The sequence below is a fragment of the Mesocricetus auratus genome, unplaced genomic scaffold, assembly GCF_017639785.1.
Source record: "Mesocricetus auratus isolate SY011 unplaced genomic scaffold, BCM_Maur_2.0 Super-Scaffold_100707, whole genome shotgun sequence".
Lineage (NCBI taxonomy): Eukaryota > Metazoa > Chordata > Mammalia > Rodentia > Cricetidae > Mesocricetus > Mesocricetus auratus.
The window spans coordinates 4424881-4441273 of record NW_024429269.1 but is presented as its reverse complement, the minus strand read 5'-3'; the positions used below and the strand labels follow the sequence as shown (position 1 = coordinate 4441273).

The 16393-nt window shown below is 46.7% G+C and overlaps 1 protein-coding gene across 3 annotated transcripts in view; it reads left to right on the top strand.

Moving 5' to 3' along the window:
- The window catches only part of Pinx1 (PIN2 (TERF1) interacting telomerase inhibitor 1), a 63789-nt gene extending 62867 nt beyond the window's left edge, over window positions 1-922 (top strand). For 2 of the 3 annotated variants that reach the window (XM_005075264.4, XM_021230221.2), the window contains one exon: window positions 157-922. In XM_005075264.4, the coding sequence (XP_005075321.1) occupies window positions 157-678 (522 nt within the window). In that variant the 3' untranslated portion in view covers window positions 679-922. The remainder of the gene's footprint in view (window positions 1-156) is intronic. The other variant, XM_040740641.1, reaches the window with a different exon arrangement.
- Window positions 923-16393: the final 15471 nt, after the last annotated feature.

Here is a 16393-nt window from a genome sequence, read left to right as displayed (position 1 = left end):
GTCTGTCTGGCCTTCTCCCCACATGGTTTTCAGTCAGTGTCACCCCCTTGTTCTGGGCTCAGCAAGTCAGGGTCAGCAGGAACGGCTCCACGAGGCTCCTGGCTGCTCCCTGGTATGAATGAGTGATGCTAATTGCTTTCCACTCTTCTCCCCCAGGATGACTGCAGCACTTCCATTGCAGATGAGGTGGACACCTCCATGACTACTACCACAACCAGTGCCTTCACCATCCAGGAATATTTTGCCAAGAGGATGGCCCAGTTAAAAAACAAGTCAAAGGCCTCGGCTCCAGAGTCTGACATTTCAGAGACCTCTGGTGAGTGGAAAAAGGAGAAGACAAAAGCCAAAGCAGCGGCATTCACAGGTGTGGAGACCTCTCCCCAACACAAGGCCAAGCGACACAAGAAGACAAAGCGTGCAGAAGCAGGTGAGGGGCCTGTGGCCGAGAAGAGAGACCGACCTGAGCTGCAGCCTGGAGGGCCCAGTGGGGACGAGTGCTCGGAAGCCTCTGCCGACGCTGAAGAAGATTGTGTACAGTCACCCGACAGCCAGGATGATGCCCCAAAGTCCAAGAAGAGGAAAGCAAAGAAAAAGCTGCAAAGGCCAGGATGGGTAGAAATAGACATCACACTAGAAAAAGCACCCATGAAAAAGAAGAAGAAGAAAGCTTCCAGATGACCTCACACCAGCCAGAGCCTCTGACCACTCAGCTGCCAGCACACTGCAGGGCTGGCACACAGCAGATGCTCTGGCCTGAAGTCAGAGCACAGTGAACCCTGGGCAGCTCAGCATCTTTTAACATGCCCACAGGTTGTCAGCACATCTTCTCACCACCTTTCCCCAAGTTACCTTCCTGAGAGAACTGACTTGAATGTTCTAGATCATGCCTTTTCAATAAATAAACAAATAGATTCTTATACTATGAGCCTTTAACATGAGTATTTATTCACATCCATACAAATACAGAGGGGTTTGTGTGTGTGTGTGTGTGTGTGTGTGTGTGTGTGTGTGTGTGTGTGTGTGTGTGTGTGTTCACTCTAGTTTCCTTCCTTCAGTCACTTGACTGGCTGGTGCTTCCTTCTGAAGGACTTAGTCTAATTAAGGGATTAAGAGGCAGTGACTTGGATGCAGATGGCTCCTTTTGTTCTGCAGCCAGCCATACATTTCTGCCAAGTGGGAATTACAGGACTGCATTCCCCAGTGAGGGTTTTGCTGTGCTGTGCTTCAGGTTGGTGGGAGGCTGTTTCTCTCTTCTGCTGAGTACTGGCCACCAAGGATCCCAGGCCCCCCTTGATGACAACACCAACTGGGGACAGTGAGTCCCTAACTTCCATAGGTCACCAGGAGTTCCTGCACTGGGTGTTTCATCAGACTTATTTCTGTCTCCTGCCTTTGAATGAATCTCCTGTGGTAGACCTGTTTGTATATAATGATCAGGAGGTCCCAGGAAGTTCAAAGCATGGAGAAGCTAAGACATGAAACTGTCCTCTTGAGAGTAGGCTCTGCATTAGGACTGCCTTATGAAAACTCCTGCAAGTGTAGATATTTATGTGTAGACCAAGACACCTAGCCATGCTCAAACCAGGCACTGTTGCCTCGTGTCCATACTCCCTCCCCTTGCCACACACCCACGTGCCTCTGAGCCAGCCAACTGCCAGGTGTGGTGGTGGAGCCCTCAGCCTCAGTCCTCTCCGCCATTTCTTTCCCCTCTGCCTTCATTTCTTCTGCCTTCTTTCAAGCTCTTCTTGTATTTCCAGTTCCCGGTTTTCCTGCTTGCTTCTTAGACCCTGCCTCCCATCCTTCTGGGACAGTCTTGTGCCACTGGCCTTGGTTTTCATAGAACTGTCGAGGTAGCGGTGGGGACCACCCCAGTAAGCCTATGCCCATACTGTGATGTTTTACCCTTGGTTTTCATTTCTGGGGTCATGTGTTACATGGGAAACTTGACCCAGAGAGTCTTGAATTAGAAAGTCCATGGAATAGATCTACTGTCTAGGAACACTGAACCATGTCAGTGGCTTCAAAAGACAGCTCACCACCCCAGAGAGGATCTGGGTGGACTTGGAGCCTGAAGTAATCGCATCATTTTCATCCGGTGTCCCTGAATTCAGAATTCCAAGCCAATAAAGCCCCAAAGGTTTTTAAAGTCACTTTTCATCACAACTTCTTTGCTTGCCCCATCTTGTTTGTGAAACTAGAGACCCAGAAGGGAATGCAGCTGTGTGAGAGCTACAGGGCACAGATCTTACCAGTACCTGTCTGCTGGCTTCTTCTGCCTTCTGTCCCAGTGAGTCTAAAGATGTGTTTACCAGTTTACCTTTGTGAGTGTGAGTGGTTTGCCTGCGGGAGTGTATGTACACTATGTGCATGCCTGGTATCCCAGGAAATCAGAAGAGGGTGTCGTATTCCCCAGAACTGGAGTTAGGAATGGTTGTGAGCTGCCTTGTGGGTGCTGGGAACCCAAAAGGGTTCTCTGCAAAAACAGTAAGTGCTCTTAACAGCTGAGCCATCTCTCCAGTCCCAGTTATAGTGTTAGGTTCAATTTAATTTCCTAGATTAGTAGAAAGGTAAGATCCAAGGGTTGGAGCTCAGTGTTAGAGAGCTTACATGGCTCCATCCTGTGAAGGGAAGTGAGGAGTAAGGATGGAAGAGAAGAGGGCAAGGGAAAGTTGTCTGCAGAACTGGGAACCTATGAGAACCATTTAGGCCAACTGGAGAGATGAAACCCCAGCAGCCACAGGCTTCAAGTCAACATTTATAGAGGGACGTAAAATGTGACTGTAGTTTTAGTGAGCTCCTGGGTGATTTTGTGTAGTTTACGGTGCAGGGGATCAAGTGTGGGCCTATCTTAGTGAGTGCCACTCAACCATCTTAAGTAGGTGGCTGAGAAAAAGTATGAGTTTAACTAAGACCATCGGCTTTGAAGGAGACAGAACGCTTTCTCCAGAAGTCTCACCTTTCATGTTTTCCCACCGGTCCCTCAGACTGTCTTGGGTCAGAGGGGAAATTGGAATAATAAATAAGGTGAGCACACTGGGCACTGCATGTAATAGTCTGGACAGTTGTAAAATCATCAGCACACGAGTTCCACCTTTGCCCGGAGTTACTACGCTAAGTCAAAATGCATTAATGCTGCATCCGTCATTGCTGTCCTCAACAGCCTCAAGTCTTTAGAGAAAATCCCAGTTCCCTGAAGAAGAGCAGCCCTCTGAAAAGTGGCTCTCATGTTGTCTCTCTCGCAGTAACCTTTTCTATGGATTTTAATAGATGATTATTATTAAGCGGAGTCTTATGTGCTGGGCCCTATTCCAAGCACTTTAAATAAATCAACTTGTTAAAGTGTCATTCAACCTGTCCCCTTTACAGAAGAGCCTTTTGTGATGGCTAGAGATTTATGTTGCCCTGAAGCCCCATGATGCCCCAGCTCCCTGTCACACCATCCTGGGCCCCTTGGCTCTCAACCCCAGCTTCACCTGCCTCTGTAGGCCCTTGTATTGCATCGTTCCCATAGTTTGGGTACTTACCGGCATGTGGGAAGCAGCTGGCAAACGCCAGAGATTTCCACAACTAACCCACATTAGCTACACACAAGAACATGCTCCTGGGTGCATTTGGAGTCCGCAAAGGGGGAACTTGACTGAGTTTCTTTACAACCAGTTGAAGACTGGTTAAAAGGATCTACTTTATAGGAAGTACTGACGCTTTTGGAAGCTAAAACCCAAAGCAGTATTTGTTTTCCTGCACAGGCCATGCCTCTGTTTCTCTCCTCACCTGTCCCTTGAGTGGCAGGAGCAGGCCGAGACCTGTTTGCTCCAAAGAATCAGCCCCAGAAAAGTTTGCTTGCAATCTCTCCCGGTGATCTCAGCTCTTGGATCAGCAAGCCACGGCTGTATTTAGATTTGAGTAAGAACTTCCTCCCCACCCGCCACCCTGTTTATCTCTCTCAGCTTCTGCAGCCGCTGCAGTTTAGAGCCTGTTGTGCTGGCATGGAGCAGAAGAGGTCAGATAGGGTGCCCGGTGTGGTGTGTGCTTTTATGGTGTGCCATTATTCATGAGCAAATTAGTACCATGTCCTAATAAAGGAGGTGACTAACCTTGCATACAAGTACAGTCTATTTAGGAAATACTGAATATATTAAAATGGCACACACACACACACAAGCCCTCCTGGATCCGGCAAGAGGAGAAAAAGGCAGGCAGGGACCTTGTGTAAAGGAGGGGAACAGAGAAAGCTGGCCGAGTCAGAGTTCCCGAAGTGGTGATGGTTGCACTTAGGGACCAGGTAATGGACTGAGGACCTGAGTTGAATTTTCGTGTAACGCTAAGTCACCATGTAAGGAAGACTGCAATAAGTTCTTTAACTGAGGGAAGAACTTTGTAACTAGTTACATCTGGAATTTTCCACACTGGATTTCCCTGGCAAAGTGGACATAGATGCCAAAAGGCCGTTATTGTAAAAAAAATATTTGATCACCAACTTCAGGCTTCAGGCTGACCCACAAATATCTACCCACATCCCTGTCTTCCCAGTTTGCCCTTATGAGCCAACCAGTATAGATTCTGAGATAATCCCATTGCACACACCCAGGCCCTAGCCTCCTCTCCTCCAGCTAAGCAGTGTTTCATCCAGAGAATATTCAAGTCAGTACTCCAGTTGGGCCGGAAGCTCCAAGGAATTCTTTGCCAGCCCATTATTTAACCTGAACCTGGGAGTCAATGTGTACTAAAATCTCTCTACCAACAGCGTTTCTAGCCAGTTAACTGACAGTTATTGTTAATGTGTCCCTTCACACATAATGCAACATGCATGGATCTTTGCTGCCCCCCTGGAGTCCATGTGAGTGCCAGAGCCCAGCTGCTCTCCAGTGACCATGTCATAGCAGGTCTGCTGAGGGGACAAGGGAGACAGCCTACTCCACCCACTGCCGGAGATAACCCTTCAGCTGGAATGGACCAAGCCAACCACTGAGGTGTCTGGTAAAATGTCCACTCAGCTTCACAATGTGGAGCACTGAGGTGGTGAGTAGCCTTGGAGATCATGGCCCAAGAGTGGCGAATGTGTCCCGTATCCTCCCCTCCCCCTTCGGCCGTTCTAGAAAGTCCTCCCCAGCCTGCTTTCTACTCCTTGGCTCTTCCTGCCCTCCACTTGGAGGGGGAGGGCTCCACACACCCTGAGTGTTTTGGAGGTTCTGTGCTGTTCTTCCCTCTCTGTAGAGATGCTCCTGGTCTATGTTTCTGCTGCATCCTGGACGCTTCCTAGCTCCGCCTGCACTTCCGTGAGGCCAAGCTTTTCACCTACCTCTCCAGGTGGCCTTTCCCAGCTCCCTCAAATTCTAGGACTCATCAAGGAGCTCTTGCTCATCTTTTATGGTTGCCCTCTGGTCCCGCTGTTGTCATAGGAACCACATGCACCCACAGACGGCGACTCTGGTATTGAGAGTTTTCAGCTGCTCTCCCCTGTCCTCCACAGCGTGCATGAAGCAGGCCTGTCCTCCTGGAGCTCACAGCTTAGCACTCCTGCTGGGCCCCTCTGCCTATGGGAACTGCCTGCATGATCTGGCCTTCCTTGCCACTCTCAAATCTCTGGGACATTCTCCCCTGTGTTGTGGCTCCCTAGCTCTGGCTCCCTGCCACAGACTGTCCCTGTAGCCCGACAGGACTTCACTTCTCTACCTGCAGGCCTCCATGACCTCTGTAGCCCTTCCTGTCCCAAACTCCACTCCCAGCCCCAGTGTTGCACTTCTATCCCCATCAAAGTCCCCTTGTATTAAAGTCTGTGTTGCTTTCCCCACTCCATCCTGAAGGCGTGTCCTTGTGACACCCAGGACGGTGCCTAGCACATAGTAAGTATAGGACTTTGTAAGAGTTACACTTCTTTAAACATTTATTTTTGTGAGTGATGTGTAAAGGTCCAAAGATGATTTTAGAGACTCATTTCTCTCCCTCTACCATGAGGATCCTGAAGATGAAACTCAGGTCATCAGGCTTGGTGGCAAGTACCCTTACCTGCTAAGGCATCCCAACAGCCCAAATATTACAATATTTCGGCTTGTTTTTGCAATGTTTGGGATTGAACCCAAGACTTCGTGCATTCTAGGTGAGGACTTCACCACTGGGATGTACTCTTTAGGCCAGGATTCTTCATAAAAAGCAAACAGACCAGAAAGAAACAAGAACCTGTGTACTAAAGACCAGAGGTACACCACAGGAAGGAAGTGCCAGCCACAGTTACACCTTCCTTGAGGTTCCTTGAAATTCCCAGCATGGCGCATGTTGCCCAGAGGCATATACATTTGCACATTGGCTGAGGTCGGACAATGTGTGGATGAAACAGGCCTCTCCTGGAGCTCACAGCATAGCACTCCTGCTGGACCCCTCTGCCTATGGGAACTGCCCTACGTGCATCCGGCCTCCCTGTCCACTCTCAAATCTCTGAGACATTCTCCCCTCTCTATGGCTCCCTACCTCTGACTGGAGTCACTGCATCAAGGCCCTGAGAGACCACTGTGGGAAGCCGTGAAAGTGAAGCCTGAGTTTCTGGGGAGGCCCCAAGATATTGGAGATGCCAGAGCTGTAAGATATCTGGCCGAGATGTATACAGGAAGTGAAAGTAGCCCAAAAGAGATGTGTGCTACCTGCAGCAAAGCTGAGAGACAGGCTAGTGAGCTTGGGACTACAGTACTTGGTGTCTGCCCTGGTGGGTTCCTGTCCTGCTTTGGTCCAGCGCTGCTCACTCTGCTCTCCTTCCTCCCCTTCGGGAAGGGAATGTGTGTTGGAACTATGTAATTTGTTTTCATTCTATGTAGGTCACAGTTAAGAGATTGCCTTCAGTCTCAAAGGAGACTCAGGACTTTCAGACAGTGTTGAGACTGTGGAAGACAATGGGCTGAACACATTTTTGCATTACGATACGGCCATGAACCTATGGGGGCCAGGGAGTTGACTGAGTTGGTTTGAACAGGAAATGTTGTCCCTAGGTTCATGTGTTTGAACGTAGTTGGTGGCACTGTTTGGGGAGATGATGACACCTTTGGGACATATAAGCCTTGCTGGAGGAGGTGTTACTGCGGGTGGACATCGAGAGTCTATGGCCTTACCCCACCTCCAGTTTGCTCTCTCTGCTTCCTGTTTGCAGTCCAGATGCGATCTCTCAGCTTCCTGCTGCCGTGTCCTCCCCGCCATGATGAAACGTGTTTGCTTTTGTTTTTGTTTCTTGAGACAGGGTTTCTCTGTGCAGCCCAGGCTGTCCTGGAACTCAGAGATCAGCCTGCCTCAGCCTCCTGAGTGCTGGGACTAAAGGCATTCACCACCACCAGCGCGTGGCTTCCATGATGAAACTTTTATCCTTCTAGAATCATAAGTCAAAATAAATGCTTTCATATATAAGTTGCTTTTGGTCATGGTGTTTGATCACAGCAACAGAAAAGGAACTGATGTATACCCCGTATATGTGAGACCCGCTTCTCCTATAGGGCCGGCCTTGTGACTCCCTGACCGCTACAGCCTCATGACTCCTCACAAGACCCTCTTCCTTTCTTCAGGGGTGGCAGAGGGATTAAATGAAAGCGGGACCTAGCAGCTGGTAATTGAAGCATTCTTTCTGCCTCCAGCTGGCCAAAGGAGAAAATGAAAACTAAGTACTTACTGTGACAAGGATGCAGTACACACTGTCCAAAGCAAGAGTGAGTAATTTCCTCAGTGGATCCCACATCCACTGTGGACTCTGGGAGACGCCAATATAGGTTCACTTACTGTAACCGCCACCCCACCCTGGGTGGGAAGTGGGTACTGGATCAGCAGGGTGAATTGGGAGCAGGGGCACACAGGAAATCCCTACCTCACTCTTTAACTTGCTGTGGACTTAAGCCATCTTCAAATGTAGAAGCTCCTCATGTAACGATGGGAGCCCAGCTAGGCAGTGGCCATACTCTTGGCACACACGGGTAGCCGAGACCTAGAGTGGGAGTTCTATGAGTTCTATGCTGGGTCATCTTCCGGGCTCTGGAGCTCTCAAGCTCTGCTGGTGATCGTGCAGGACTGACGGGCTTAGGATGAGACACTGAAAGGCGTTGTCAGGTCATCCTGAAGCCAGCTGAGTCCCAGGAAGGCTTAGGGCTGGCCACTGAAGGTGGGAACCTGTGAGCAGGCCCTGGGGCAGGGCTGGGAAGGGCTTACATTGACTCAGACTTCTCAGGTGACAGGCTTCGAGATCCTTCCCTTGCCAGGGACTCCGAGGCAACCCCGAGTCAAGCAAGTTGTTGCAATTTAGCTGGGAGGGATTGCAAAACCCTGCCATGCTGAGGCAAGGCACTGCCCATCTGAGGTGAACAGATGATACTAAGTGAGCCGGAAGAGGGAGAGACACAGACGGGGAGCTTCCAAATCCGGATCCATTCACAGCTCCAGCCCTAAAACAAGAACTCTCGCTCACTTCACACCTAACCCAGGAGTCCAGAGGCCACCAGCATCTGAAGGGGCAGGGAAAGCCTCCCCCACCGGCCATTTCCCCAGGTGCTCACCCCTTTCTGATCATGAGAAAGTCTAGGACACTGTGCTTCATTTTTATGTTTTATGTGTATGTGAGTGCCTTCAGTCACTCTCCAGCCTATTATTTTAAAGATTCATTCATTAGTGTCTGTGTGTTCCTCATGTTCAGAGGTCAAAATAGAGCATCAGCTATCCTCCCTCTAGCACTCTCTGCCCATTCCTTTGAGGCAGGGTCTCTCCTGCCTTGTCAGCAAAGCTGAAAGCCATAAGCTCCAGTGAGCTTCCTGTCTCCACTCCCCCCTAGAAGTCCAGGTTACAAGCGTTTCCAGGGCTCCAAACTCTGGTCTCCGTGTTTTCAGAGTTAGAGCTCCTAACTGCTGAGCCATGTCTCCAGCTCTCCATCTGATGTTTTGAGACAGGGTCTCTTACTGAACCTGAAACTAACCTGTTCGGCTGGACTGGCTGGCCCGTGAGCTCCAAGGACCCGTCTGTCTCCACCTCCCCAGCACTGGGGCTACAGATGTGCTGCCGCTTTGCATGGGTGCTGGGAATCCAAGCCCAGGGCATCTTGCTTGCTACTGAGCCCCCCCCCCCCCCCCCCGCCCCGGCCCCTCCCTTGCTTTTATTTTCCATCACTGAATTTAGCCCTGCATTGATGTAGCTTAGTTCCTCTGGGGGTGGTAAAGTGCTTTCATACCAACACAGTTCAAGTCACAAGGAAGGGGAGAGGCGCAGAACTCTGTGGGAAGATGCCAGCATAGGCGCTCATTTAGCCATTCCACCAGCCTTCAGGCTACGACATTGCCAGGGACGGTGAACACAGCTGACAGAGACCTGGCCCCAGCCCTCGATGCTCACGGTTCAGTTAACTGGGTCACAGAAGTTGAAAGTTCTTAATTTCATGCATCCAAATTCAAGAGGAAGCTGTCAACCTTGAAAGACTTTGCAAGCCAAGGAGTGTTCATGTGCACCTTGGGCAGTAAAACCTGTGTGGGTACCTAAGTAGGAGTAGTCCATTGGTGCCAGCGGGCTTTATGCTTCTCTGAAGGAAGGTCAGAAATGAAGATCTTGAACTCCCTCACTGCAGCCAGGCTTTCCTCATGAGTCCTGGGTTTTAGGGCTGGAGGAAACCTACAGAAATTCACCAGAGAAGCGCAGGTGGGGCAGCAATTTGTTGCAAGGCCACTGAAGACAGGAGAGGGACCAAATGGCTTTCTGCAAACGGTTTTCTGCGACCTCTCCTGTACCATTCTGGATGGTTCCTCACTCCTCTCTCTCCCTCTCTCTCTCCCTCCCCTCCCCCACCCTCTGTGTGTGTGTTGCACATACCCAAGCACATATATGTAGGCCAGAGACGGAAGTCAGGTATCTATTGCTCTCTGCTTTATTCCCTTGAGACATGGTCTCTCACTGAACAGAACTTTCCATTTCTTCTAAGCTGACTGGCCAGAGAACTCCCAGAATCCACTGTCTCCATCCCATCCTCCCAATGCTGTGGTTACAAGTATGTGCCACCATATCAAGATTTTTGGTAGGTGCTGGGGATTTGAACTTGGACTCTCACACTTATTTGATAAACCTACTAAGCCAGCTCCCCAACTTCTCTGTTATCACTCATGTTGGTCATAATGCTATGAAGGGTTTCCTAAGTTTCTTAAGGACTTCAGTTCCTGCCTTCTGCACCCCAATATTTGCCCAGTTTATGGTAGCCAGGAAGGATAGCTTAAATGTCTTATTACCACCCTTTATTGACTTGATGCTTTGTAAGTATGTTCCAATTTATCCTCAGGGCACTCAGAGGAAATTTTACCACTCTGATTCTGATGTGAAAGGCAGGACACTGCTTGATTGACAGTTTCTCAAAATCATTCAACTAGCAAATACTTAGGCCAGGACTGGGGCCCACGTGCACATGGGTCCGAAGTTGTCACCATGTGGTGGTCTATGCCCTAGAGCCTCCCAGTTGTTCTCTGGGTCATGAAATGTAGGCAAAGGGGGCTGTAGAGAAAGTTCAGTGACTAAGAGAACTTGCTTCTCCTGCAGGACCCAGGCTCTCCCAGCACCCCAGCACCCACATGATAGCTAACAACCAATTGTAGCTCCAGTTCTAGGGGATCCAGTGCTTATTTCTTCCCTCCATGGGCACTGCACACATATGATACACCTGCATACATGCAAGAAAGCACTCATACATATTATATAAGTTTTTAGAAAGCATTTCTATATCTTTCTTTGCAGCCCCACTTTTTAATTTTATATGGGATTTGAAAGATAAACTTATTAAGATGACTATGCATCTACATAAACGAATAATATATACAGATGTACATTAATTCAAATTGATGCATCTACTTTAATGAATAGGTAATATATGCAGATATAATAATACATGCATTGATAAATGTATAATATATACAGATGTATGTTAATTAAAGCAGCTATGTCTACATTAATGAATATATAATATATAGAGATGTGGGTTATGATACACATGAACGGAGGCTGTAAAGGAGTAGAGTTTTTGTGTGTGGTTGATGTCAGAACAATCTATAGAAGATTATCTTAACCTTACAATGTTAGACTTAATCCCTGCTTTTAGATAAAGAAAACAGACCTCCTTGAAAGGAAATGAGGAGGAAGTCAGCACAGGTCCCTATACAAAGTCAGCTGAGTGGGAAGACAAGTGCCCTACTACAGAGCTGTGTCCCCAGCCCTCTTTGCACATTTTAGTTTGAGTCAGGGTCTTGCTAAATGACACGGCTGGGATTATAGGTTTGTACCACCAGATTTGGCTCAGATTTCTTTTGATTAAAACCAGCATGGTATACTTTTCTCTATTCCTTTGTTTTTTTAACGAATGCGTCTGTCATATTTTAATTGCTATAAAAGACAAATTGGTAGAAAACACTGAATCTGTGTGCTTCCATGGAAAAGTCAAACAGGGAACTTTCAACACAGGCCCTTCTGTGCATGCTGTCTTTGCTTTCAGTCAAGGCCTGGCTTTAAAGTTCCTGGTGAAAAGTCATCTGTTGCTGGGGTGGGGGCAGGGAGTACCTTTCCACATGAGTTGGAATTTCTTGAAGTTTCTCTTTCTCAATACGCCTTACTTCTCGGTGATCTACAATGATTTGATGTGGGGAGTTCTTTCTTTTCCTGTTTGGTGTTCTGTATGCCTCTTGTACATAAATGGGCCTCTTTTCCCTAGATTTGTAAAATTTTCTATGCTTGTATTGAAAACATTTTCTGTGCCTTTGGCCTAGGATAGATATACCACTGGGCTTTGGCTTTTTAACCTATGTTGACGGCCTCTAGTTGAGTGTACACTTAAAGCACTGGCCTTGGACACAGTCATCATACAGCTGAATTATGCCCTGTGTCTGCTACCATTTCTCTTTCCTGTTACTTCATTTCCTCTCTTTGTCTACCATATAGCTTCATTGAGCATTCTTTGTAAATTCCATTTTCCGCCTTTATTTGCATATCATTAGCATATTAATTATTTACTTGTTTACTAGTCACCCTAGGATATACAATGTACATTTTACAACTAATTGAAGTCTGCTTTCAAATAGCACTGCCCACCATTATAGATAGTGCAAGTACGTGGTAACTGAGGGTCCCAGCATCTCACCCTCATCTCTTACCTCTCTGTCATTCATTTTTCTTACCTATTTCTTATAATGACTGAATACATTGCTGTTTGTATTAAAGAATCATAAAAACTACCAATCACTTTTTGATAGAGCTGTAGCTCAGTAGCACAGTAGAGTACTTGCCTAACACACACAAGTCCCTGGGTCAGTCACTCCAGGCTATGAACAAAAATTATTTTGTCTTTTTCTCCCTTTCTTTGAAGACCTTTATTTATATAGTTCCAAATTGCTGACCTACAGAATTTTACTTCTCTCTGAAGAACATTTTTAATAAAGATTGTGTGTGTGTGTGTGTGTGTGTGTGTGTGTGTGTGTGCTCAAGCCCCAGGAGGTCAGAAGAAGGCAAAGGATTCCCTGGGGCTGGGGGTACAGTAGGTGGTTGTGAGATATAGGGTGCGGGTGCTGAGTAGTCTTCAAGAGCATCAATCACTCTTGACCGCTGAGCCTGGGTATCTCCAGACCCTGAAGAACTTAAAAAACAAAACATTTCTTTCAAGGTAGCTCACAACCAATTTTTGTTTATCCAAAAAGTTTTCCTTTCTCTTTTTTCTCTCCTTCCTTCCTTCCTTCCTTCCTTCCTTCCTTCCTTCCTTCCTTCCTTTCTTCCTTCTCTCTCTCTCTCTCTCTCTCTCTCTCTCTCTCTCTCTCTCTCTCTCTCTCTCTCTCTCTCTCTCTTGCTCTTGAAACAGAATTGTGGTTTGGTGGGGTTTGTTGTTTAGTTGAATTGGTTTTGGGTTTGTGGTTTTTACTTTCAACACTAAAATATTTCCTTCTGCTGTCTCCTTGCTCATGTAGACTCTGGAGAGACCCAGAGAACCTGCCCCCAGTCTCCTCCTATGACGAGATGATTGTTCTTTGGCTGCTTTCATGATTTTAACTTGTGTTTTGTTTTCAGGGGATTATTGCTGTTTTTCTCTGTTTATCTGATATTTTCTGGGTTCCGGGATATTTGGCTGGGAAGCTATCACACGCCATTGCTTCTGATGCTCCCATTCCCTTTTCCCTTTTCCGTCTGCTGTTCCCATTATGTGTGTCTCACCTGTTGTTGTCCTGGACATTCTGATCCATTTCCCCATTTCCTACAGTTTAGAAAACTTCTATGACATATCAAGAACATTGATTCTCAGCTTGACCATGTCCAGCCTGCCAATTGCTGACATACTCGTCTATGTTTTTAATTTCTAACCTTTATTAGAAATATTATTTTTCTGCTAATGTTACTATCTGATATTGAATGCTGTTTGTTTTCTTAGCATTATAATGATAGACATTTTAATTCCCTGCTCTTGCAATTCTAGTGCTTTTGTCCTACCTGAGTTTGACACTCATGCCTGCTCTGTCTCTTTAAGTGTTTCCTGTCTTATTGCATGCCAGCAGGAGTCATTACTTCCATTCTCTCCATTTAATCTAAGGCTTTGTTTATAAGACAATTTCTATGAACTATTCTAGTTGGCTTTTGCTGATTTTTTGCACATAAATATTTTACATGATCATTAGTGTGGCTGTATTTTAATCTAGCATCTTACTGTTTTGACTTATCCAACCTGCTTTGGTTTTTAAATTAAATTAGATGTGTGTGTGTATCTCCTTCCACCCCGGGTTCTAGGGGCTGGATTCAGGTAGTCAGGTTTTAGTAGCAAATGCTTTTTGTCTACTGAGTCCTCTCACCAGACCTTTCGGGGTTTTTGTTGTTGTTGTTGTTGTTTGCTTGCTTGTGTGTTTCTCATTTTTGTTTCCTGTGTTAAATAAATTACAACCATTACTTTCTATTATTCGGTTTTATATACGTTAATGGCCTATCACTTTTTAAAGTAGTTGCTATAGAGTTTACAGTCTGTGTCTCTTATCACAGTCTCCCATGAAATAAAGTTGTACATTACATATACATAACATTCAAGAGCCTTACAATCATGTGCCTTCCTTTCCCTCTTCTTGGTCTTTGTGCTATTGTTATTATACTGTTTTACTTATATATTGTTTTAAATTCCATAGGAAGTTGGGTTTTTAAAAAAAACAATGATCTTTCAATGACATTTTATGTGTGCCAGCATATTATATTACCATTCTTTTATGTTGACCCAGATGTCTGTGTGGCACCACAATCCTTTGCCTGAAAGACTAACTTTCTTCAACATTTAATGCAGTGCTTCCCCGTTGATTGATGTTCACTTATCTTTTGTATGTTGGAAAGTCTTTTGTTTGCCTTCATTTTAAAAGATGGTTTTGCTGGATTGGATTGGATATGACATGTCCCCCAAAGACTCATGTGCTGGAAGCTTTAATGTAAAGCATGGAGAGGTGGTAGGAAACAATGAGACCATAGGAACACTGCCCCAGATGGGTGATTGACATTAGTCTCATGGGAGTGCTTAGGTGTCAAGAGCCTGGCTTAGTTACTGCAAGAAGGATCTGGTTTGAGAAGAGGCCACTCCATGTGTCTTGCCCTTTCTGAATCTGCGACTCACCACTGTACATGCCTCCTTGCCATGGAATGTGCTCTGCCATTGAATGTGTTCTGCCATGGGACATCATTTACCATGGGACATTGTGTGTAATGGGCTATTCTCTGCCATGGAGTATCATCTGCTCAAGATGGAGGTTTCTGCCCTGCCTGGTCCCACAGCTGCTTTGCCCCAAATAAACATACAGACACTATATTAATTATTAAACTGTTGACCGGTGTCTTAAGCTTCTTATTGCCTAGCTCTGTCTTAATTATGAACCCATTCCTATTAATCTATGCATTGCCACGAGACTGTGGCTTACTCGTCATCTGGCATGTTACTCCTTCAGCAGCATGGTTATCATCTGCCATGGGACATCCTCTGTCGTGGGATGTCCTCTGCCACAGTATGTTATCTGTCATGGTATATCATCTGCCGTGGGACGTCCTCTGCCATGAAACAGTATGGGCCATGGCTCCTGTCAGAGGTATCTGTCCAACCTTGAATACTTCCACATTCAAAACCATGAGTCAAAACAAATTCCTCATTAAGTACCCAGTAGGTAGTTGGTATATAACTGGAGGTTGAGAAGTCTGGGTTTGGAGTTTTATAAACACTGCTACTCCATGCTGCTTTCTGAATTACAACATTTCTATCACAAGGCCTTACTGCAGTCCCATCTCTTACTTTGTATATAGGATTTCTCTTCTCAGTGCTTTTTAAGATTGTCAGGTACTAATGGCCTGAGAAGATGGCTCAGCAGGTAAGAAAAAGCCTTTGCTTGCTGAACAAGCATGAGAACCTGAGTTCAAATGCCTAGCACTCACTCAAAAAGTGGAGAATAAGCACACACCCGAGCCTGTACCCCAGCACTGCGGAGGGAGGAGACAGGAGGACAGCTGAGGCCTCACTGGCCACCAGCCTGGTTCCATGTGCCCAGTCTTGTTTCTTTGCATCTCCTCTGGTCAGGGATTTTGTGCCATTTGAACTGTTGCTCCTGACTTCTGTTAAATTCGGAAACTCTTCGGCCATTATTCCTCCAAACCTGTTTTCTAGCCCTCCCCCCTTCTGAGACTCTGGCTGCTTTTGTGTTCAGCAGTTGGTGTTGCCTCACAGATTGCTGCTCCTGCTTGCTTCTAGCTTTTTCTCTGCTTTTCCCTCAGGAGAGTTCATGTTGACACACCCCATGTTTGCTGTCATGGCTTCCTGCAGCATCCGGTTGGCTGCTCTCCCTGTATCACGTATTTTGTGTTTCACGCATTGTCTCCTGCAGCTTCTGGCTTTGATTTGGGTCTGCTTTAGACTTTCTCTTCTCTCTTCACATCCCCGCTTTCCTCCTGGAGAGAGTGTGTTTTTAAAAGCTCCTTTACTGTTATCTGTCTCATCAGGCCTGTCATTTCGGGTTGTTTCTGTTGATTGATGTTTTTCCTGACTATAGGCTGTTTCACCCCTCAGGCTACGTGCATGTCTTAGAGACCTTTCTAGTCTAGAATCTTTCTGTCCCTGTGAGAGTTTGGAAGACCAGCAACTGCTCTCCTGCATTCACCAGTGCTCTCTCCAAAGACTCAGCATTTACACACACACACACACACACACACACACACACACACACACACTCACAGGCATTCTCACATACACACACACAGGCATGAGCACATGTGTGCATCATTTTTCTGTGGGTACTCCAGAAGAACTTCAAACCTCACCTCCTCCCTCCCCTCTCCCTCCCCCTCCCACCTCCCAGTCACCCTCAGTCAGCCTCCTTTCTTGGCTTTGTCCTTCCTGAGCTGGGAACTATCTCCTCAGCTC